At 37.8% G+C, this 23,757-nt stretch overlaps 1 protein-coding gene across 1 annotated transcript; it reads left to right on the top strand.

The window, feature by feature from the left end:
• Positions 1 to 20,988: 20,988 nt before the first annotated feature.
• LOC145790331 (uncharacterized) lies at positions 20,989 to 23,529 on the top strand. Its single transcript, XM_082868073.1, has 3 exons — positions 20,989 to 21,429; positions 21,527 to 21,610; positions 23,358 to 23,529. Exons 1-3 carry the CDS (start codon positions 21,034 to 21,036, stop codon positions 23,367 to 23,369), a joined length of 492 nt encoding a protein of 163 aa, XP_082724199.1. The 5' UTR covers positions 20,989 to 21,033; the 3' UTR covers positions 23,370 to 23,529.
• Positions 23,530 to 23,757: the final 228 nt, after the last annotated feature.

Raw genomic sequence — 23,757 nt, 5'->3', positions numbered from 1 at the left:
AGCTCTCCTCCACCGCCTCCGGTCTTCGCCGCAGCACCACCGACTCTGCCAAGGCCGATGCTGCAGTTTCTGGTAGAGTTTGAGTTACTTTCCTAGAGAGAGAGATGGCTAGAGATATGGTGGTGAAAATGGGTCAATGGCAGAGAAGGAAGTGAAGAACAATCATGGGTGTTGCAAAGGTGGGCCCTCCCATGGATGCTTAACGTGGGTTTACTTGGGCTGAGGTTTGTACAAATTATCATATGCTGGTGAGTGACAAATGGGGTGAATGGGCCCACGGTAATTTTATTAAATCATGGGCTGGTATTGAGTTTGGCTGCATGGGCTTGTTATATGAATTTGGGCAAATTCTTTGCCAGTGCCACGTGTTGGAATTATAAAATCATTTGAGATCATGCGTTGATGATGATGCGGTGAGGGCCTCCATTGACGATGAATTTACATGGGCTGAGTGGTCGGGGGTTTTAAAACTTTTATTTTGATTTCGAGTGTTTTGTGAGATTTTATTTTATTTTATTATTATTGTTTCCTCTCTCTTTCATTTGGATTTGTAATATTAAACTGTTATAATAATTCCTTACCCCGTTTCTTCCTATCTTATTTTTTAATCGCTTTTCCTAACTGTACATATGTATATATCTGACATGTCATGCATATCCCTGCTTTACATCCATGTTCCATGCATTAAGATTCGGCTAAATTTGCATCCTTATGCTTTAATTGATTATCCTATGGTTTTATGCGCTATCACATGTTTTGCAATGTTTCAAATGTCATATTTTAGAAGCCGAATCTTTAGTGCATCTCATGAGTAAATTGCATTATGATTTTGTATATAAGATCATGCATGTTTTACTAACTTTGTTTTGTAGTTGTTCGAGGGACGTCGGTCAATCTGTGAGTTTTTATGCTTTAGCATCCCATTTGTGTGTGTTTTTCTTACTATGTGTTAGTACTTTACCATGAGACTACTTGCTTACTTGATATAACTGTATGAATGCCTGTGGATGAAGGCTTGTTGTTTGAATTGGAATAATTCAATAAATGTACGTTTTAAGCCCACTTTGCAGTGGCAAATTCACAAACTTTAAGCCCACTTTGTCAAGTGGCAAATTCAAACCCTTTTCGAAAAATAAACATGAAGTTGAATTGTTCCAATTTGAGCAAACTAGTGTATACTTGTATGCTTCACATAGTAAATTTTAGGATTTACTAAAATAATCAAAACATGAACATATAAAAAAAATAAAAGTCATATCATGGTTTAGTAGAGGCCGATCTTTTGATTGGGTGAACGGGGGTGCTCATCATTGACCTTCCCCTCTCATACCTAAGGTTCCGAGCCAAGCATCCTTGGTTACAACGAACAATGGCCTTGGCACGAGTCATGGGTTTCCTAATTTCCGAAAATATTAGGTGGTGACTCTGAGATCTGATAACGCAGTCCATTTTTGATAAAATTGCAATAAAATGGATTTTTAATAAAAATTGCCAAATCTGGACTCTCATCTATATTTCATATTATACTCGTGAGACTAGATCAAAGAGATCTCGGGAGTCCGAACTGTTTAATGCGCGCGGGTACCCCCCGGGCATGTTACAACATGCAAGATGAACATTAAATATGACAAAACCACCTCTGGACAGAGGTTATATAGGTCCTAAAACTCACCAAAAATGGCCTGAACCAAGCTTGGGATGCATGAAAATATGGGCTCCTTTGTAAGGCTAAAAATGCAAGTAAACAAAACAATAAGGAGAGGGCTATCCCCTCTCCTTCTTAGGACCTCAAAACATCATCCCTACGATTTCAGTGGTGAGAAGTCCAATACAAAGTGGTCCCGAAGCTCACAAAAAAATGCACAAAAAAGAGGCCAAACAAGGCCTAAGAGGGGGTAAACAACCCCAAACACCAAAGAGACCTTAAACAAGCATCTAAAGGACCTCAAAATAAGACTTTTTTCAGTTTATGCCAAAGCTCAAAAATACTTTCAAGTATGGCTAAAACATGGAGCAAAATAAAGCTTAAAAAGGGAAAAAGTGTGCTCACCCTTGTAGCTCAGCAAAACAGCTACTTCTCTGGACCAAAACCAGCTCCTTAAGCCCTCTCAAGACCTTCCAAGAACCTTAGGTTGATGGAGCAAAGGGGCCAAGCTTCTTAAGCAAGCTAAAGCAAAAAGGGTCAAGCTTCTTGAGGAAGCTAGAGCAAAGGGGTCAAGCTTCCTCAAGAAGCTAAGAAAGGCTCAAGCTTCTCTTAGAAGCTTGAAGCAAAGTGTCAAGCTTCTTGGAGAAGCTAAAAAGGGTCAAGCTTCTTGGAGAAGCTTAGACAAGGGTTCAAGAGGTTCAAGCTTCCTCAAGAAGCTAAAACAATGGGTTCAAAAGGTTCAAACTTCTCCAAAAAATAAAATAAGGGGTTCAAGAGGTTCAAGCTTCCTCAAAAAGCTAAACACAAGGGTTCAAAATGTTCAAACCTCCTCAAGAAAAGGTCTCGGCCAGAAAAATAGCCGATTGATCAAAACAATGGTCGGCCGACCAAAAACATTGCCGACTGGCCAACACTTTTGGCCGGTAGCAAGAAAACAGGGCTGGTGGTCTCAGGCCATGGCCGGTGAGGTGTGGGGATGGCCAACAAGCTATTTCCCACCCTCAGAAGCAAAACAACAAGTGTTTGGTGCAAAACCAAACACAAAACAAACAAGTCGAGAGGTCTTGAGGCAAGACGTGTAGCCGAAACCTCCGAGAACTCAAGACAAACACAAACATGGGTGATCAACGAGTGTTCAAACAATGACGTCCAAGTCTTGAGGACGGTCAAAAATGGGATGTCTACAATAATACTGTGGCTTATATTCACGTGGCCCTTTCCTCGGGGTAACAATACCAAGGCCTATATTCATGTGACCCTTGCTTGGGAGTAACAATACCATGGCTACTTGCGCGCAAGATATGGACCTTTATGGTCGTTGGTACCAACTATGCATGTGGGTCTCTAGACCAAGTTGATATGATAGCTAATAGGTGTACCACGTATGATCTTATGCAAAATCTGAATATGAACATAAGTGTGTATCTGAATCTATTTCTGATTTGAAGTCTGAATATGTTCTGATATAATTATGAATCCTAACTTGTGCTGGATATCATTCATTAAAACGCTTTACCTAGTTATTATTCACTAGGCTTCCGCTCACTATTTATTTATATGTATGTAGGTGAACAAGCGCGTGACCAAGCCTAAGATGCCGTCTGGCGAGTTTTGGTGTCAGCCAGCCATCATGCCTCCCGTGGAGGTTCCCTTTTGCAATCCGTTTGAGTTTTGTGTCCTTGGGACTTTTGTACGTCCAAAATGTTTATGTCTGACCTAAACACGTTTCAAGTTTTGTATAAATGGCTTGGGTGATGTAAGGCTACTATACTCTTCAACGCCATATCTGTATGTATGCATATATGTATATGAAAAGTTATAATTTCCTATCCCATATATGTCTGCACAGCTCTATGGACTATGCAAATTTGTATCTCTACTTCCGCAGCCCCTATTATACATACTATTCCGTTCAGAGGCCTTCAGTAATCCAAGGATTACTAGCCGATTACAACGCTAAACCTATAGGGCCGGGTTTGGGTCGTGAGAGGTGGACATCGTCTTGATACCTGTCCAATCTACTAACAGAGGGTTGGTTCAGTGGATAAAACCTTTAAATCCCTCGGCCAAGGCATGGGTTCGAGTCTCCATAGCTCCTTGTTGGGATTAAAGATACTCTTTAGCGCCTGGAGCACGCGGGGGCCTAAGCTTCAGCCCTGACGTAGGTGCTATGGGGTTCTCTACAGATATGCTGTACGTACTAAGAGGCAACACTCCTTGGCGGATATGTTGGAGTAGCCTATTTGCATATCCATCTTTTCATAGCAAAATTACCTATCTAATATAGCCTAATATTTTAAAATTTGAAAAAAATTTATTTTGTTCATAAATTCGGACTGAGTTGAGATTTTTTTTATCAATTTAATATTTGGACTAGGCTGAAAATAAAAAGTTCTAATTTAGTCCAGCCCAATCCGTAAATTTATAAAATATGAATTATAATTTTATATTATTTTTTTATAAAATAAAGTAAAAAACTATAAAAGACACAATATATACATATATATATATATATATTCTTTCTAGAGTTTAAATTATAACATTTGTTAAAAATTATATTTATTTTATCATTGAATTTGGTTAGCATTCTAAATTCAAATAATAAATAAAAGAATCTAAATAATTTAATATTCATTCAAAAAATTTTTAAAAAAAATTAATTGTTTATATCTGTTGGGTTAAGTTGGTGGACTTAAGATTTGAATTTTGTATAGTTGGGCTTTATTAGGCCTGATATTGGGTTGGGCCGAACTTGGAATGATATCCTCTTATTATATAATGCAAATCTAACCTGAGTTTCGTTTACCTCTACACATTACAGTGTCTTAAAAATTTTGACCAACAAAGTTGGAAATGGACTCCGAACAATTGTCCAAATGGTCATGGAGAGAACACTTAAGTGTCAAGGTAAGCGAAGTTTTAGATTTGAGTTTATGGAGAGACATTTACCTGTGTTGTAATTTAACTACTAATAAACTAACTATTATCTTGTGGAACCAAAAAAAAAAGAATGTTGAAATAATTATTTTGAATATAAAGTGTTAAAAGAAAAATAATAAACAAAATATGATATAAAAAATGTAATCATCTATGTAATCACACAATCAATTCTCATCACAATTTTTAGAAAATTGATCGGCATCCCATATTTGAATGAATTAAGCATAGAAAATGGAGCATCAAGAATATAATTTCATGTTTCACGCCAACCCAGAAAAGAGAAACCAACCAATTAACTCAGGAGTGACTCTTTGTTTCTCTCTGTATTCCCTTTATAAATAAATCGATTTCTTTCTTCTCTCAATCACTCACAAACAAAAGAGAAATAAAGAAATTAAAACAACTAGTGGGCATTATGGGGAGTTGACAAAGCTCTTCCAATGGCGAAACTGAGGAAAATTTGTTGGTTTAGTGTTATGAAAGTAGTGAGAGAAGAGAAAGAAGAAACTCTATATTGAATTGAATGAATAATACAATAGGAGAAGCGTGTATATATAGGCAGAAAGGAAACCTCGATAGGTACAGAAAAAGATAGAGATAAGACTAGAAGGAGATAGAGATAGAGAGAGATACAATACAAATAGATAAGATACATCTATAATAATATACAGCTAACACCCCCCCTCAAGCTCAAGGTGATAAGTTAGGTATCAACTTGAGCTTGGAGAGGAGATCAGAGAAGCAGCCTAAAAGATGAGCTTTGGTGAAGAGGTCGGCGGTCTGATCAGCAGAGGTAACAAAGAGAAGACGAACATGGCCACTAGTAACATGTTGTCATATAAAGTGGCAATCAATCTCAATATGCTTGATGCAATCATGGAAGACATCGTTATGGGCAATCTGAATAGCACTTTGATTGTCACAATAAAGATTGGTGGCAGCTGAATGAGAAACACTCATGTCAGAAAGAAGCCAACGAAGCCACACAAGCTCTTGAGTAGTGTCAGCAAGAGCACGATACTCAGCCTCGATAATAGAACGAGCAACAAGGGTTTGCTTCTTGCTATGCTAGGAAATGAGAGAGTTACCCAAGAAGAAGCAGAACCCAGTGGTGGAACGATGATCAGTAGGATCCCCTGCCCAATCGGTATCAGAAAAGACATGCAGTAGTAGAGAAGAGTGAGGGGAGTAGTGAAGACCATGAAACAGAGTTCCTTTGAGATAGCACAAAATGCGAACCAGAGCAGCATAGTGTGGAGAGCGTGGAGCAGTCATAAACTGACTAACAATTTGAACAACATAAGTAATATCTGGACGAGTAACTGTGAGATAAACAAGACTACCAACTAGTTGACAATATAAAGTGGCATCTGACAATAGGGGGCCGTCAAGAGGTGTAAGGCGAGCCTGAGGATCAACTGGAGTAGTGACAGTCTTGCAATTGGTAAGGCTAGCACGAGCCAAGAGATCAGAAGTATACTTGGCCTGGTTAAGAAAATAACCAGAGGAATCTTGAGAAATTTCCAAGCCAAGGAAGTAGCTAAGTGCACCCAAATCTTTCATCTCAAACTGGCGATGAAGAAACTGTTTGAGACTAGAAATACCCACTGCGTTATCTCCAGTGATAATCATATCATCCACATAGAGGAGAAGAAGAATAGTGTCGTGCTCTGTCTTATGGATAAACAAGGCAGAGTCATGGGCACTGGAAAAAAAACCAAAGTCACGAATGGTAAAAATGAACTTGGCAAACCAGGCACGTGGAGCTTGTTTCAAACCATACAAAGCACAGCGGAGTTTGCAAACCTTGTTCGAGGGAACAGAAGAACCAGGAGGGGGTTGCATATAAACTTCCTCAGTGAGATCACTATTAAGAAATGCATTCTTGACATCCATTTGAGAAAGGTGCCAGTGGCGAGCAGCAGCAACAGCAAGTAAGTTACGAACTGAAGTAAGGCGAGCAACAGGAGCAAATGTTTCCTCATAGTCAATCCCATATTCTTGACTAAATCCCCAGGTGACAAAGCGAGCTTTGTAGCGCTCAATGGAACCATTAGAATGAGTTTTGATCTTGTAAACCCATTGGCAACTAACAGTACGCTTTCAAGAAGAAAAAGATCAACCACATCCCAGGTATGAGTTTGAGTGAAAGCCTGCAGTTCATCAGTCATAGCTTGTTGCCAAAGAGGGTTAGAAGAAGCTTCTTGATAAGAAGTAGGTTCATGAGAGCAAAAGGTAGTGGAACCAACAATATAATCACGGAGAAGAACAGAAGGTTCCCTTACCTGTGTAGAATGATGCTCAGGTGGAGAAGGAACCTCAATGGAAATAGGTTCCAGAGGAACCTCCATCGAAGCTGCAGAAGGCATAGGGCCATCAGTTGACACAAGATCCTCAGGATGGACAATAGGTGTAGACAGTGGTGGAAGCATGGAGGCAAAATTTGCATCAAAGGCATCAGAAAATAGATCTATAGAAATATTAGTGAAGACTGGTGAGTGGGTGGACTGTGGTAGGTGAAATTTGGAAAGAGTGGAGAACATTTTGTGTTCCCAGAAGACCGTCTGACGGGAAATACGAAGACACTTAGAGATAGGATCCCAACAACGATACCCTTTATGTTCTATACCACACCCCAGAAAGCAACAAAGACGAGAACGAGATTCTAGTTTAGTGTGTTCATGAGGATGAAGGAGAACAAAACAAGCAAAACCAAAAACTTTAAGAGTGGTATAATCAGGAGGACAACCATACAAGTGCTCGTAAGGAGAAGTGTTAGCTATTACAGGGGTAGGGACTCGATTAATGGTGTGGATGGCAGTGAGGGAAGCTTCCCCCCAAAAGTTTTTAGGACAAGAAGAAAAGAGGAGAAGAGCACGAGTAGTGTTTAGAATATGACGGTGCTTTCTTTCGGCTCGTCCATTTTGTTAGGAAGTGCCTGCACAAGATCGATGAGAGAGAGTACCATGAGCCCGAAGAAAAGAAAGAAAATCAGAATCCAAGTACTCTTTAGCATTATCAAAACAAAAAAGCTTAATAGTACGAGAAAACTGAGTGCGGACTATAGCAGAGAAATCATAGTAAATCTGTTTAAGTTCAGAGCGATTTTTTAGAAGAAAAGCTAAGTATATCGAGAAAAATCATCAACAAAAATCACAAAATATTTGGACCCCCCTCCCCCCATGATAGATGTGGGGGAAGGTCCCCAAATATCTGAATGCACAAGATCAAAAAGAGCAGTAAAAATAGATTTACTGTTATTAAAAGGTAAGGCAGGTTGTTTAGCAATTTGACAAGATAAACAATCGACATCTTCAAGACGGACACGACCTAACTGACCACTAGAAACTAAATTTTTCAAATGACTAAAAGCGACATGTCCTAAGCAACAATGCCAAAGATGAAAAGAAGACATAGTAGATGCAGCAGCAACAGTAGATGATTTGTGCAGACTGCGAAGATGGATAAGCTCGAACAGACGTCCATGCTTATGGCCTATCCCAAGGATCTGTCTCGTCTGAGGGTCCTGCACCAAACAACCATTAGCAAAGAAGGTAATAGTGAGACCAAGTTCACATAACTGACCAACAGAGATAAGGTTCATTTTAAGAGAAAGAATATGGTAAGCATCAGAAAGAGATACAGTGGAAGTAGAGATTTGGCCAATATTACTAACAGGCATATGAGAACCATCAGCAGTGTGTATAGTAGGAGCAGAAGAGGATGATGACAAAGAAGAAAAGAGAGTGGAGTCAGAAGTCATGTGATTACAGCATGCAAAATCAAACTACCAGGAAGAGTTACCTGAGGTTACTGAAAGAGCAGTAGAGGGAGGAGTACTAGATTTGTTGAGCACCTGGTGGATAATGTACTCAACATCATCCATAAAGAATGAGAGAGTAGAAGAACCCTCAGAGGCAACAGCAGCAGAGCGAGAACCGTGGCCATATTTGGACTGAGACCTAGAACAAGAAGCCCCCTTCTTAGATGAAGTAGTGGAGGGAGCTCGAGGACAATTGCTTTGGAGATGGCCCGGAGCAGTCTTGTGAGAAGTCAAGCAGTCGCGAACCTAGCAGTGAATAAGAGAATGATTGGCTAGCAGGCCTTGGTTGCGACAATAACTGCATATGATTGGCTGTGAAGATGAGGAACTCTGAGAAAACAGCGTCGCAAGAACAGAATCCATGTCTTGAGATCTGAGACTCCCAAAACGAGTCTCCTCTGATAGGAGCTCAGTAATGGCTTGCTCTAAAGTGACCAAGGGCAAACAATGGAGCAAAGAAGCACGCACGGGCTCAAAAGTGCTATGAAGAGCCATAAGAAACTGTAATAGTCGCTGATGATTCCGATAAGTAATAAATAGTTGTGCATCATCAGAATGAGCCCATGGAGGTTCAGAAAGAGCGAGCTGGTCCCAAACAGGCGACATTTGGGAGAGGAAGTCATTGAGAGACTGGCCGGGTGCCTGGCGCATGTGATGAAGAGTCTGTAACAATTGATAGTGATGAACATGTCTAGTGGTCTGATAACGTTCCTTCAAGAAATCCCAAATTGCTTTGGCAGGAGAGGTAAGGGAGTCATCATCCTGAAAGTGTCCAAATTAAAGGTGGATGGAGGGAACTAAGGTAGCCCGGAACCATGTGATAATTTGATAATTCTTACTTTCCCATTCGTCAAGACGATCATCGAATGCAGAGTCTGTCTCATCATCTTTCTGGTTAGGTTTGGGAAGAGCACTAGTAATGATCCGCCAAAGGCGTTTGCCTTTGATGAAACCAGAGAGAGCTTGAGCCCAACTAACAAAATTGGACCCATCAAGGACAACAGAAATAAATTAGATGTTCTCTGTACGATCCATAATTGCCAAAACGGAGGTCACCAATAGATTCAGAAGGCTGGAAAACCTTAGGGACAAGTAGGGCTGATGTCAGCCCTGTGGCTGGATGATGTCAGCAGCCAGGCAATGGCTGATTAGGGCTAACATCAGTGGCTGAGGAGAGCTGATGTCAGTAGCTGAGAAAGAAAGCAAACGGCTGGGCAAGCCAGACGAAAGTAGGACGCAACTAAGAGAAGCCAGGCGAAAGCTAATGGTGAATCGGCCGGGATGGAAGCCGAAGGTGAGTCGGCTGAGGCAGAAGTCGATGGCGAGCCGATAGCGAATCGGTTGAAGCGGAAGCAGAGGGGCTGAAGCCGACAGAGGCCGGCTGAGACGACGCGTGCGTAGCGTGGTGAGAGTGGGAACGAGGTTTACTGACGTGCCACTCGTTTGGAAGCGCGTGATGGCACATGGAAGTTCCTATGGAGGCGAGTCAGGTGGCGTTGGCTTCGTCTTGAAGAGACGAAGAGGTTAGTATAGTCCAAACGTGGAAATACGGAGGAACTAGATACGTACAAGCCAGCAGAAACAAACAAGGGACAGAAAAAATCTGCCAAAAAAATGTGAGGAAAAAAAAAAGGCTAGAAGAGATTCCTAAGCTCTGATACCATGTTATGAAAGTAGTGAGAGAAGAGAAAGAAGAAACTCTATATTGAATTGAATGAATAATACAATAGGAGAAGCCTGTATATATAGGCAGAAAGGAAACCTAGATAGGTACAGAAAAAGATAGAGATAAGACTAGAAGGAGATAGGGATAGAGAGAGAGATATAGTACAAATAGATAAGATAAATCTATAATAATATACTACTAACAAGAGGAAGAAGAAAGAGAAGCAAGAGATGATACAGACAATGAAGAGAGTCGGGGTAGCAGTCGATGTTGTGGCAGGGTTGGCTCTTGTGGGTTGGGGCATATCTAAGCTAGGTTCATCATCATCATCATCATCAGAATCTTCAGGGTCTAAAACGAAAATGATGAAAGCACCAGAAAGAGAGATCTATATTTACAGGGATGTCTTTGAGAGTAACCCAGCTGGGTACTTTCGCGACAATCGTTAATTTAGATTGAAAAATGAAGCATTTGGGGTTATGAGTTTGAAATGTTATTTATTTTTTTTATTTTTTTTGTCCAGTGGGAAGACTAGTGTATGGTTTTGATATTTTGATAAGCTTTTGTGCTGGCTGGCAAGAATAAAAAAATGAAAGTTGTCTAGTGATTTTTGCTTCTAAAACCTATTTGCTAAGACAATCCACTGTGAAACTTCAATGCAATGATCGTTTACACATATTATTATCTAAACAAGGGCGCATCCATGGTTCTAACGTAGAGGGGTTGAATTGTAAAAAACTTCAATAATGATTGTTTACATGTATTATTATTTAAAAAGGGACACATCCAGGTTTCTAAGGGCAAACATATATATTAATAAAAAATTTAAAATATATATAAATTACAATATTAATTTCTAATGATATAAAAGATTAAAAATAGACAAAATAACATATATAAGAGCATCTCCAACGCAGGAGGCAAATGGAGAGAATTAGGCATTTTGCCGATTGAAGTTCCATTTCTAGGGCTCCAACGCATGAGGAAAATGGTGAGGCATTTTACCCATTCTCGTTTTGGCTCTCCACAAGTAGCCAGCGTCCATTGCTAGGTGAGAACTTAATTTTTTTTTTAATATATATAATGACTTTTACTAACATGAACCTTTTCTTTTTTTTTTTTTTTTGAATAGTATTAACATGGAGCATATGTTCATGTGGCATTAAATAGACACAATACAACTACCATTACTTGCATAGCAAGTAGAAAAAAAGTAAATGTTATCTAAATTAAATAATATTTTTTATAATGAGACCAATACATTTTGTTGCTTTTATCTCCAATTTAGCCTTTCATCTCTTAAATTTTTTTAGTGTTGTTAAAAAATTAAATTTAAATATTAAATAAAATTATTTTTTTAGTGTTGTTAATTTAAAATTATATATTAAATAAAAAATATAAATTATAAATTTAATTTAATTGAAAATAATAAATTAAAAATTATGGCCTCATAAATTAAAATTTTTTAGTGTTGTTAAATTATAAATTATAGATTACAAATTTAAAATTATATATTAAATAAAAATTATAAATTACAAAGGTAAAATAGTCTTTTAAACATTTATCCTTATTCAATCCGTCCAATCAAACATTAAATTTACTAAAAATAGTCCAATCAAAACATATGACTAAACAAACATAGGATACAAATCCAGTCCAACCAAATAGTCCGGAAACAATGTATTGGACTAACAGTTCAATAGATTACAATCCCTCTTATCCAGTCTGTCCAAATAAACACACCTTAGGACTAAATGGAACAACATACATTCATTAAAATATTAATATTCATTCCTTAAATTTTTTTACATTCATTACAATGTTATTTCACTTAATTGAATTTCCACTCAACCCTTGCCCAAATCTGCACTATGAATGTTCCGTCTACACTATGATAATATGGTTCTCTCCACACTATTGCACTACATTAAACCTTTGGTGGTTATGAAGTGAAATTGATCACACGTGGAAATAGAATAGATATATATTTATAGTTTTTCTCATCATTTTAAATATTTCAAATCACCATCTTCTTCTCGTCATTTTAAATGTTTCATGGCACTTAATATTTGATATTCATACACACAATTATATATATATATATATATATATATATATATATATTCTATAGGATGAATATAATATTTGATCATATACAGGAACAGAATGGATTGAAATCCAATCTACCAAGGACTGCCTGGAAAATATATTTGCTTATTAAGCTTAATGGAGGGGATGAAAATCCATTGATGAAAAAGCAACTTATCTAGTTTGGAAAAAATAGTAATGATACATCCTTCTAATTTGGGAGCTCTAAAAGAGCACTAATGATGTGGAAAATCAAAAAAGAAAACAGAAAAAAAGAAACCAAGGCCAAAACATCACATCATATAGTATTCACACACCAATTAGAGCTATTAGATCTCTTAATTTATGGTGTGTTTGGTTGAGGGATTTAGGGAGGGATTTGGAAAGGGAAAGGGAAAAGATGTGTGAAACTATGTGAAATATAGACATGATTTATTCACATTTCACCTACCTTTTCCATTTCCCTTTCCAAATCCCTCTCCAAATCCTCCAACCAAACACAGCATTAGTGCTTCTAATCCTTTTTCATTATGTAATGCCAAGATCTAATGACAACAATACGGAATTTGTGCCGCAAACCCCTCAATCTGAATTGGACAACATTATTGTAGTACCACTACAAGAAAAGAGGGCAAAAAAGACGGAAGTATTAGCGACGGCGCGATCCCCGTCGCAAAAAATGGTCTTTTGCGACGGCAAAATAAACCGTCGCAAAAAATAGTTTTAGCGACGGCGTTTAACCGTCGGTAATAAACTGCACGGGCGAGTATTAAAATGAGGAACTATTAGCGACGGCAAGTGTTGAACCGTCGGGAAAAAAAAATGTTTGAGACGGCAAAATTTTGATGTCGCAAATACTCGACCATTTGCGACGGCAAATGTCCGTCGCAAAAAAAGGATTATTAAAACGGCGTCGTTTATTAATTGTTTTGTATCATTTGCGACGGTGTAAACCTTCCCGTCGCAAAAAGTAAAAAACAATTTTCCCCCCTCTTCCGTCTCATCTTGCCGCTCGGTTCCATCGCAAAATCCCTAAAATTGATTTGAAGCACAAAATCCCTAAAATCCCTAGCGGTGTCCGATAGAAATTCTTTCATCTTGCCGCTCAATTTTCCCCCAAAATCCCCAAACCAGCGACGGGCGACGAACGGCGAAGGGCTAGCGGTGGTGCTTCGACGACGACAGCTACTCAGGTATGCTCTCTCTCTCTCTCTCTCTGTATATATATATATATATATATGTATGTATTACCTGTTGCATATATATATGTATGTATGTATTACCTGTTTCATATCTTTTCTTCTTCTTCTTCTTTTTTTCTTTTTTTTTTTTTCAATCATTAAGAATATTTACCATATGAATAATTATATATATAGAGTTAAGTTGGTTTGTTGTCCTATTTAATGTTGATGCATGTACCTAACTAGTTATGGCTTTTGGAATCTGCAATCAAATTTGGCTTGTTTTTATGATACCGTGGATTTTTCCTTGAGCAATGCTAGGAACTTCAAAAAAAAAGTTTCAAAAATTTCAGACTCATGTGAATATTATTTGGTAGTTTATTCAGAGTCTCTAGTATTTGTGTTTTGCCGTTTGGGATATTCCTGAAGTTGCAAGTATGGGTAAACTTTTTCTTCTCCACAATGACCTTACACTTTAGCATTTTCAAAACTAATATATTATATACAAATAATTTTAGATGGCACATGTAATACATTCGTGTGTAATATTAGGAAATCCGATAAAAAATTCATTTATACATAATATTACTCTTTTTTTAAAAGTAAAATAATAGACTTGGCTTATCTCCTATCTTTATATAGACTCGATTCATTCTAAACTCCTAACTTTATCATAAGTCGTACTTTAATAAAATAATATGTTTATTTTATAAGTTTATCTGTGGGAAGATATATTGATCTGATAATTATAATAAAATAATTTTGTTGTATTTATTTTTTTAATAATGAACAATTTATTTTCAAAATAATATTCTTTTTTAAAACATAAATACGATGAAATTATATTGTTATAATTATCAAATTAATCTAATTTTTATTATAAATGATCTACGCACCTATACCTTCAAAAAGATCGAGTCATTAAAACACATTGGGCCATATTAATGTAGAAATCAAAATAAATTCATGAGACCAGATTGGACTGATTCATTCTGTACCATGAACCAGACCCCCAAGGAATTTACTATGGAGAATTCGTTTGATCCGCCTCATGAGTTGCCTAGTCATGTCTTCTCATCTAGAACAATTAAGGGCAAATTACAGTGTTTCTTTTAGTTTGAGCAAAATTTCATTTTAATTTTCATAATTTCAATTTGAATAATTTAAACATACTCTATCAATTTTATTGCAATGTGGTCATTATGTTACTTTATTGTTAGAATTTTGAAACAAAAAAAAAGATCACGTGTGAAACTAAAGGAACTAAAAATAAATAAATAAATAAATAAAAACTACAAGGATCACTGCCATAAAAATAAATTACAGTCGGTTTCTATAATTGCTTTTGAATTCTACCTTAATTCCTCTAATTTTGCACTTAATTTTTTTCCATCCAAAATGTTAACCACGCATAACAAACGAACAACATTTATGAGATTCAAATTGTTCAAACTAAGAGGATTAATGGTGTAATTTACCCAATAATTAACATATATAAGCCAACAAATTAACTTATGAGAGAGTTTCATAATGAGAAAGAAATAAACAACACAATAAAAAATGTACAGTATTATTATATCACAATATGTAACATTATCATTTAATAATTGACATAATAAATCTCTTGATGTAATGATTTATTATTACAAAGAGATATTAGGCGTCAATTATAATGTTATATCATTCTTTTAAATTTTTATATGATTATAATATACACATTCATGTTAAACATGTAATATGACATACATGATATATGTCCATAATTAAGTTTTGAACAAATAGATAAATAAAATAATGCACCATCACAATCTCAATCAAATAAGAAAAATTCCAAAGTGGACATTTGAATTTGATTGTTGAACTAGATTAGCAATTAACAAGTGCAGCCTCTAAAACAAAAGGTTTTACTTGAATTGGAGAGGTGGTCAATGATGAGGTAGGAGATCTAGAAACAATTGACCAGGCTTTTAGAATATATGTTCTAATCTTCAGAACTCCATAATTTAAGAATTATTACATTTGAGTTCAACCAATGATTTAAGTATTAGTAATCTTATCTAAGATTTGAAAAAATATATATATAATTAATTCTGCATTTTTTAAGTAATTACGTCGACTTTTCTTAATGATACATTTAGGCTCCAGTTCATCTACTATTTAATTGATTAAAAATAATAATAAATAAATACAAACAAAAACAAAACAAAATTTAATACATGTTTATGTTCTTAAAATTATTTTATAAATTTAATTGTATTTTTGTGCTAAGTATAGCTTATTTTGTGTTTTTTTGTGGGGAGGTTTCTGCCTCACCTTTATTCATGACTGCACAGTTGAGGTCATTCAGGCGGATTCTTTTTTTTTATTTATTAAGTCCCTCTCTCTCATGCATGCACATCCAATGCTTACTCTTTATTTTATTATTTTTGTGTCTTGTTTTGCCTCTTTTGAAAGGATTCTCTTGCTTTATTCTCATTCCTTTCCCACTCTCTTCAGTAAAGTCCCCTTTCCTCGTTATCCTTTTACTCAATTTACTTTTCTTTTGGAGCTTTGGAATGGATAGCTATATTCATTTCTATGGAATGGAAGTGTACTACTTGTTTTGATAGATGAGGGTGTAATACGTAGGTATTATATTTAGAGTTACTTTGATGAGATATTTTTGTGGATGTGTACAGATGATGGATAAGAGTTTGATTGATTTTCCAAATAGGATGTCGAGCGAATACATTAATGGGATTGATGAATTCCTTGTGTTTGCCTACACCAATAGGGTTGAAGGTTCGATGATCAGTTGTCCGTGTAGGAAGTGTGAGAATCGATACTATTTTGTACGAGAGGGTGTACGGGAGCATTTGATTTTGAATGGTTTTTTTAAAAAATACAAACATTGGATTAATCATGGGGAATCTTACGTATCTGTACATGGAAATCGAGAGAATGAAACATTAGCTAATTTAGACATTGGGGATGATATGATTGGAATGATACAAGGGGCTATGGGAAATCCACATGCCGGTACAAGTGTTGAGGGTGATGACCCACAGGGGCCTGATCCCCATGCATCTGAACCCCAGCTCGGTCCAAATGCAGAGACTGCAAAGTATTTCAAACTTCTTCAAGATGCACAAAGTGAATTGTATCCGGGTTGTCAGAAGTTCACATCTTTGTCATTCATTGTTCGACTTCTACATTTGAGGTGCTTAATCAGTGGACAGACAAGTATGTTGACATGTTGCTTGAGTTATTGAATGAGGCGTTCCCGTTGGGTGTAAAACTCCCGGACTCATATTATAAAGCTCAAAAGGTCACAACAGATTTGGGCTTTACGTATGAGACGTGGGATTCATGTCCCAACAGTTGCATGTTGTTTCGAAACGAGGACGCCAATCTTGATAAATGTGTCATATGCAACAGTTCTAGATGGAAATCAAATGGTGATGGTGGTTCAAATGGCCCTAACAAAGGTGGCAAACAAACAGCTGCAAAACAGATGAGGTATTTTCCTTTAAAGCCAAGGTTGCAGAGGTTGTTTATGTCATCCAAGACGGCCAAGTTCATGAGATGGCATGCAGAGAAACGAACTGATGATGGTGTCTTCAGGCATCCTGCTGACTCCCTTGCATGGAAATATTTTGACCGTCGGAATATTGACTTTAGTAATGATTGCCGAAGTGTAAGGCTTGGCTTAGCATCTGATGGTTTTAACCCATTCAGGACGATGAATATAGTTCATAGCACTTGGCCTGTTGTGCTCATTCCATACAACTTGCCGTCATGGATGTGCATGAAGCAACCATTTCTAATTTTATCCGTGCTTATTGACGGCCCGAAAGGACCTGGTGACAAGATTGATGTGTATATGCAACCGTTGATTGAGGAGTTGAACGAACTATGGAATGAGGGTGTGTCAACATTTGATGCATCAACAAATCAAATGTTTCAAATGCATGTAGCTTTACTGTGGACAATTAGTGATTTTCCTGCATACGCAAACTTGTCAGGATGGAGCACTAAAGGCGAATATGCATGTCCTTGTTGCAATACGGAAACTACATCATGTTGGTTGAAGCATAGTAGGAAACAATCATACTTGGGTCATCGTAGATTTTTACCTACTGGCCATAAATTCCGGAAGGATAAAGTATCATTTGATGGTAGTCAGGAAGTCAGACTCAAACCAAAATTGTTGTCTGGAACTGAGATGTTGCTACAATTAGAATCTGAATAGGAGACAGGTAGAGAAGGAGAAAGTTGGACATCGCACCCATAGTTGGAAGAAAAAGAGTATCTTTTATGAATTGCCATATTGGGAGCACAATCTAATAAGACACAACCTCGATGTGATGCATATAGAGAAGAATGTTTGTGATAATGTGTTGTGGACAATATTAGGGGTTGCAGGAAAATCGAAGGATGGTGTTAATGCTCGGCGTGATTTACAAGATATGAATATTAGAAAACCCCTACATTTGCAGTTAAGAGGGTCGAATAAAGCCTATTTACCACCAGCACAATTCACGATGACCAAGGATGAAAAAGATTTGTTCTTGAAAGTGTTGAAGGAAGTAAGAGTTCCCGACGGGTATTCATCCAATATATCACGTCGTGTGCGCTCACATGATAGAAGTATTGGGGGTCTTAAGAGCCACGATAGTCATATTCTGATGCAACAACTTATTCCATTGGCTATTCGAAGATCGTTACCAAAGAATGTAATTGAACCCTTGATTGAATTGAGCAATTTCTTTAGACAATTGTGTTCGAAAGTGAATCGTGTGACGGATTTGCAATATATTCAAGATCGTATCGCTCTAACACTTTGTCATCTAGAGAAAATATTTCCTCCGAGTTTTTTTGATATAATGAAGCACTTGCCTATACATCTAGCTGATGAAGCCTTATTGGGTGGAGCGATTCAGTTTCGATGGATGTATCCAATTGAGAGGTATCTTCTTACTTTGAAGTAATACGTGCGTAATAGAGCTCATCCTGAAGGATCAATTGCTAAAGGATATCTTATGGAAGAATGCATGAATTTTTGTGCACAATATCTTAATGATGTGGAAACCAAATCTAGTCGACCCGTGAGAAACTATAGTGGTGCTGATAATTTGGGTCATGCTATTGGTGAAAACACAAGCTTTTATCTTGATAATACTTCTTGGGTACAAGCTCATCGGTACATCTTATTCAATACAAGCGCGGTTCAACCATTCATAAAGTAGGTTAAGTCACTCACTCAATATGTTATTATGTTTTATTGAATTTTCAACAAAATTTTTTGTATTGCTAAAATCTCAATCTACACAGCAAACACCTTGAAGTACTTCAGCTCAAAATGCCTCGTGTCAACGATCATCAGCTTCGGCGTGAACATTTTGAAACTTTTCACATTTGGTTCAAGGAACATGTATGTATTTAACTCTATAGATTCTAGTTACTTAAGTCGAACTACATTTAAATTTTACATTTTCGTGTTAAATAGGTCCAAACTTTGCGAAGGACTACTGATGTCATATTTTCTGAAGAGATTATTCTATTGGCAAATGGTCCTCATAACCTGGCAAGGAGGTTCAACGGGTATATACTGAATGGGTTTCGGTATCGAGTAAAGGCCATGGATGATCGTCGAGCCACACAAAATTGTGGTGTAGCTTCGAAGGCAGATACCATAAGTTATGCTAGTTGAAAAGACAAGAATCCTCGTGTGGGGTCTGTGTACTATTATGGACAATTGACAGATATTGTTAAGCTTCGATATTCCAATGAGAAGAAACATGTGTTGTTTAAGTGTGATTGGATTGACAATATTCACGGAAAAAAAGAAGATGTCTTCAATTTCACGTTGGTAAACTTCAATCATTTGTTGTACCGAGATGATCGAATTACCAATGAACCTTTCATCTTGGCGTCCCAAGCAGAGCAAGTTTGGTATGTTGCAGACCCGTTACAACCAGACTGGCAAGTCGTGGTGAAGATGTCTCAAAGAGGTTTATTTGATATGAGTTCGACTGATCCACAAATCGAGCCATACATAAGCCAACAATTGGAAGAAAATATAATGCTTCGTGATGAAGAAGTTGGTTGGGTGAGGGAAGCCGCAGAAGGGGAAACAGTTGATGTTCAAATAGGCTGATATTTAATCAACATTAGTAATTCAATTAAGGCAAAGGTTGTAGTTAATCATCAATTTCTTAATTTACTTTGTCTTTGTAATTGTATTAGTTCAATTAATGTCATATTATAGTTGATGACAACCCATTGTCTATGTTTCTAATGTCAATTAATGTTATATTGCTTGCAGATTATTATGGGAAGGAAGAGGAAGCCTGATCATCCCCGGCGCATGATGTCTGATGTGCTACATAACAGGACATCAGTAGCACCACCATCAGAGGACGCATCACATCGGCCACCATCGGAGGGGCCATTAGTGCCACCACCATCTGAGGGGCCATTAGTACCACCGCATCGACCACCATCAGTGGCACCACAGCAGCTAGCATCCCGACTAGAGTCATCAGCTTATGAGCTATCCGCAGGTATATAAATTTGCTTTGATTTGTATGAAAATTATTTAAACATACATTTATTTATGCTCATTATATATAACTTGTTTATTCTCATTGTATTTTGCAGACCCTTCGTCTTCTTCACAGCCTACATCAGGTATAAGAATTCGATTTGTATTCACATAATTTAAATTTGCATTTGTTTATTACCGTTGCATATTGTTTATTGTTTTTGTATCTCGCAGGTCATGTTAGTTCTTCATCAATCTCGACTAGGCGTGGTAGAGGATGTGCCAAGGGCATTAAAGAGTGGGGTACTGGTAAAAAGATGGACATACAATTTGATGAAAATTACTGCCCAATAGGGGATAACGTCGCTAAGTGAACTACTCAACTTGGCATCATTGTGCGGAATGGTAACATTGTTCCTCTTACTTTTCTTGACTGGAACAATGTGCCTGATGATATTGTTGATGCTATCTGGAAGGATGTGAAGGTAAAAGTATATTTTTGACGACAAATTCGAATTCCAAAATTGTGTTGTTATTATTTACACTTTGAAATTGTGTTTTATAGGACAATTTGAATATATGTCCAGAGGAGTATAAGCCAATCTGCATGAAAAACTGCAACAGCATATGGAAGGATCATGAGAACAAGATTAAGGTTAAGTATTTCAAGCCTAGAAGTTCTGATCCTAATCTGAAGGATGATGTTCCTTTGCACATTGTGCCAAGCCAGTGGGAAAAACTTGTGGAGTATTGGCGTACTTCTGATGCTGAGGTATACAAATAAGTTATATTTATGATATGTAAACATACAAATCATATTTACATACTTACATTTGTTGAACCTATTATAGAAAATTGCAAGTAGGAATGCTAAAAATCGGCGAGCTCACGGCATAGCTCATACCACAGGGCGTACTAGTTTCTCTCAGATACGACATGAGGTTTACATTTTATTGTTTTATTTTTGTATATAAATAAACATTGAATATTTGCAAATTATTTGGATTCTAATTTTCATATTTCTAAAAAAATGTAGATGACCAATAAGGGGGAGTCTACTGATAAGATGAATGTTTGGCTTATGACACGTAAAGAAGATGACCCAGAGGTTATCCAGACCTTGGTAGTTTCCAAACACCTTTGATTGTATTTGAAGTTTATTTTATGTGTGTCAACCATCTTAATTTGGCATATACTTGTATGTCTTATTCAATACAGGATGAGTTTAATCGTCAACTCTCTATGCTACCTGAGGATGGTCGGACTTTGGAGGCTAGGAATGCCATTTTCCATGAGTTGATAGGTCATGACGGACATGGATATTGTCGCACATACGGGAGAATTGTGCCTCGGAGAGCGGTGTATAAAGATGGTGCTGGGCCATCACAGTCAACACCCCAACCATCGACTATTGAGCAGATCACGCAGCAGGTTCGTGCAGAGCTAAGGGATGAGTTGAAGGAGGAGCTGCGAGCAGAGTTCTCTACACATTTACAGCAGATGAGAGCTGAGATGATGGCGTTTGTGTCACAGGGGGCGAGTGTGGATCCCAACAGACAGGTTCGATATAAATTAAATTGTTTGATAGTTCAATTTTCACACAAGATTATGTATAAAATTCGAATATGATTAACACATTATGCATTGACTATCATAGGTTCCTGATGCATCGAGTGGCCACCGGGCATTTAGGGAATCTGCAGAAGATGAGAATCCATATACACCACCACCAGAAGATCAGGTATAAAATGTATCTTTGCATTCTAAGCTAAAATGTATCTTTGCATTCTTTACATTGTAAGTTAAGAGACTTGTGGGAAAAGATGAGACGGTTTGGCACGAAACTTGGCACACACGACTGCCTAGGCACGAGAGACTTGTGGGAGAAGATGGGGCTCGAATCGGGTTCCCGGTTTGGGAGTTAGAGCCGGATTTCACTTTAGGCAAACTAGTTTCTTAAGAAACTTGAACTCGAGGTGTTAACACCCCAAAATCATCAAACGGCGTCGGTTTCGCACGAAACTTGGCACACACGACCGCCTAGGCACGAGAGACTTGTGGGAGAAGACGGGGCTCGAATCGGGTTCCCGGTTTTGGAGTTATAGCCGAATTTCACTTTAGGCAAACTAGTTTCTTAAGAAACTTGAAATCGAGGTGTTAACGCCCCAAAATCACCAAACGGCGTCGGTTTGGCACGAAACTTGGCACACACGACCGCCTAGGCACGAGAGACTTGTGGGAGAAGACGGGGCTCGAATCGGGTTCCCAGTTTTGGAGTTATAGCCGGATTTCACTTTAGGCAAACTAGTTTCTTAAGAAACTTGAACTCGAGGTGTTAACGCCCCAAAATCACCAAACGGCGTCGGTTTGGCACGAAACTTGGCACACACGACCGCCTAGGCACGAGAGGCTTGTGGGAGAAGACGGGGCTCGAATCGGGTTCCCGGTTTTGGAGTTATAGCCGGATTTCACTTTAGGCAAACTAGTTTCTTAAGAAACTTGAACTCGAAGTGTTAACGCCCCAAAATCACCAAACGGCGTCGGTTTGGCACGAAACTTGGCACACACAACCGCCTAGTTACGAGAGACTTGTGGGAGAAGACGGGGCTCGAATCGGGTTCTCGGTTTCGGAGTTATAACCGGATTTCACTTTAGGCAAACTAGTTTCTTAAGAAACTTGAACTCGAGGAGTTAACGCCCCAAAATCACCAAACGGCGTCAGTTTGGCACGAAACTTGGCACACACGACCACCTAGGCACGAGAGACTTGTGGGAGAAGACGGGGCTCGAATCGGGTTCCCGGTTTTGGAGTTATAGCCGAATTTCACTTTAGGCAAACTAGTTTCTTAAGAAACTTGAAATCGAGGTGTTAACGCCCCAAAATCACCAAACGGCGTCGGTTTGACACGAAACTTGGCACACACGACCGCCTAGGCACAAGAGACATGTGGGAGAAGACGGGGCTCGAATCGGGTTCCCGGTTTTGGAGTTATAGCCGGATTTCACTTTAGGCAAACTAGTTTCTTAAGAAACTTGAAATTGAGGTGTTAACGCCCCAAAATCACCAAACGGCGTCGGTTTGGCACGAAACCTGGCACACACGACCGCCTAGGCACGAGAGACTTGTGGGAGAAGACGGGGCTCGAATCGGGTTCCCGGTTTTGGAGTTATAGCCGGATTTCACTTTAGGCAAACTAGTTTCTTAAGAAACTTGAACTCGAGGTGTTAACGCCCCAAAATCACCAAACGGCGTCGGTTTGGCACGAAACTTGGCACACACGACCGCCTAGGCACGAGAGACTTGTGGGAGAAGACGGGGCTCGAATCGGGTTCCCGGTTTGGGAGTTAGAGTCGGATTTCGGTCTAGTCAAAATTATTTACTAAACTATCTTTGTAATTATATAGTAGTTAATTTTTTTATATTTTCTGTAATTAAAATATTAACACCATTATATTGTTATTAATTATTTTTATTTTGTTTTTTTCAGATATTTCCTTAGTAGCAGTTTGCTTCTTGTGGAATGCGGGCGTATAAAGATTATAACCAGCTTTTATTTTTTTAACCCACGAAGGAAGCAAGACGAAAACTTTTGGTTTTGATTTTGATTTATGTTATTTAAATTTGTGAACAATATTATGTATGTATTATGCGACATTATGTAGTGGTATAATTTTTATTTATGTATTGTTATGAATGGAACAACATTATGAATTTCATCATGTGCCATCTTTTGTTTATGTATGTATTTATATTATTATGTAATTTTTAGATTTTTTTTAATTATTTTTCATTTAATACAGGTTTTTTTTATATTTTTAATTATTTTTGTACAGGGATTTTTTTTTTAAAATTTTTTTTTGAGACGGCGGAGCTCCCCCGTCGCAAAA

The sequence above is a fragment of the Camellia sinensis genome, chromosome 5 (assembly GCF_055761805.1).
Source record: "Camellia sinensis isolate YWXY chromosome 5, ASM5576180v1, whole genome shotgun sequence".
Lineage (NCBI taxonomy): Eukaryota > Viridiplantae > Streptophyta > Magnoliopsida > Ericales > Theaceae > Camellia > Camellia sinensis.
Note: the sequence above shows the minus strand (reverse complement) of the source record. Positions and strands in the feature narration are given on the sequence as shown.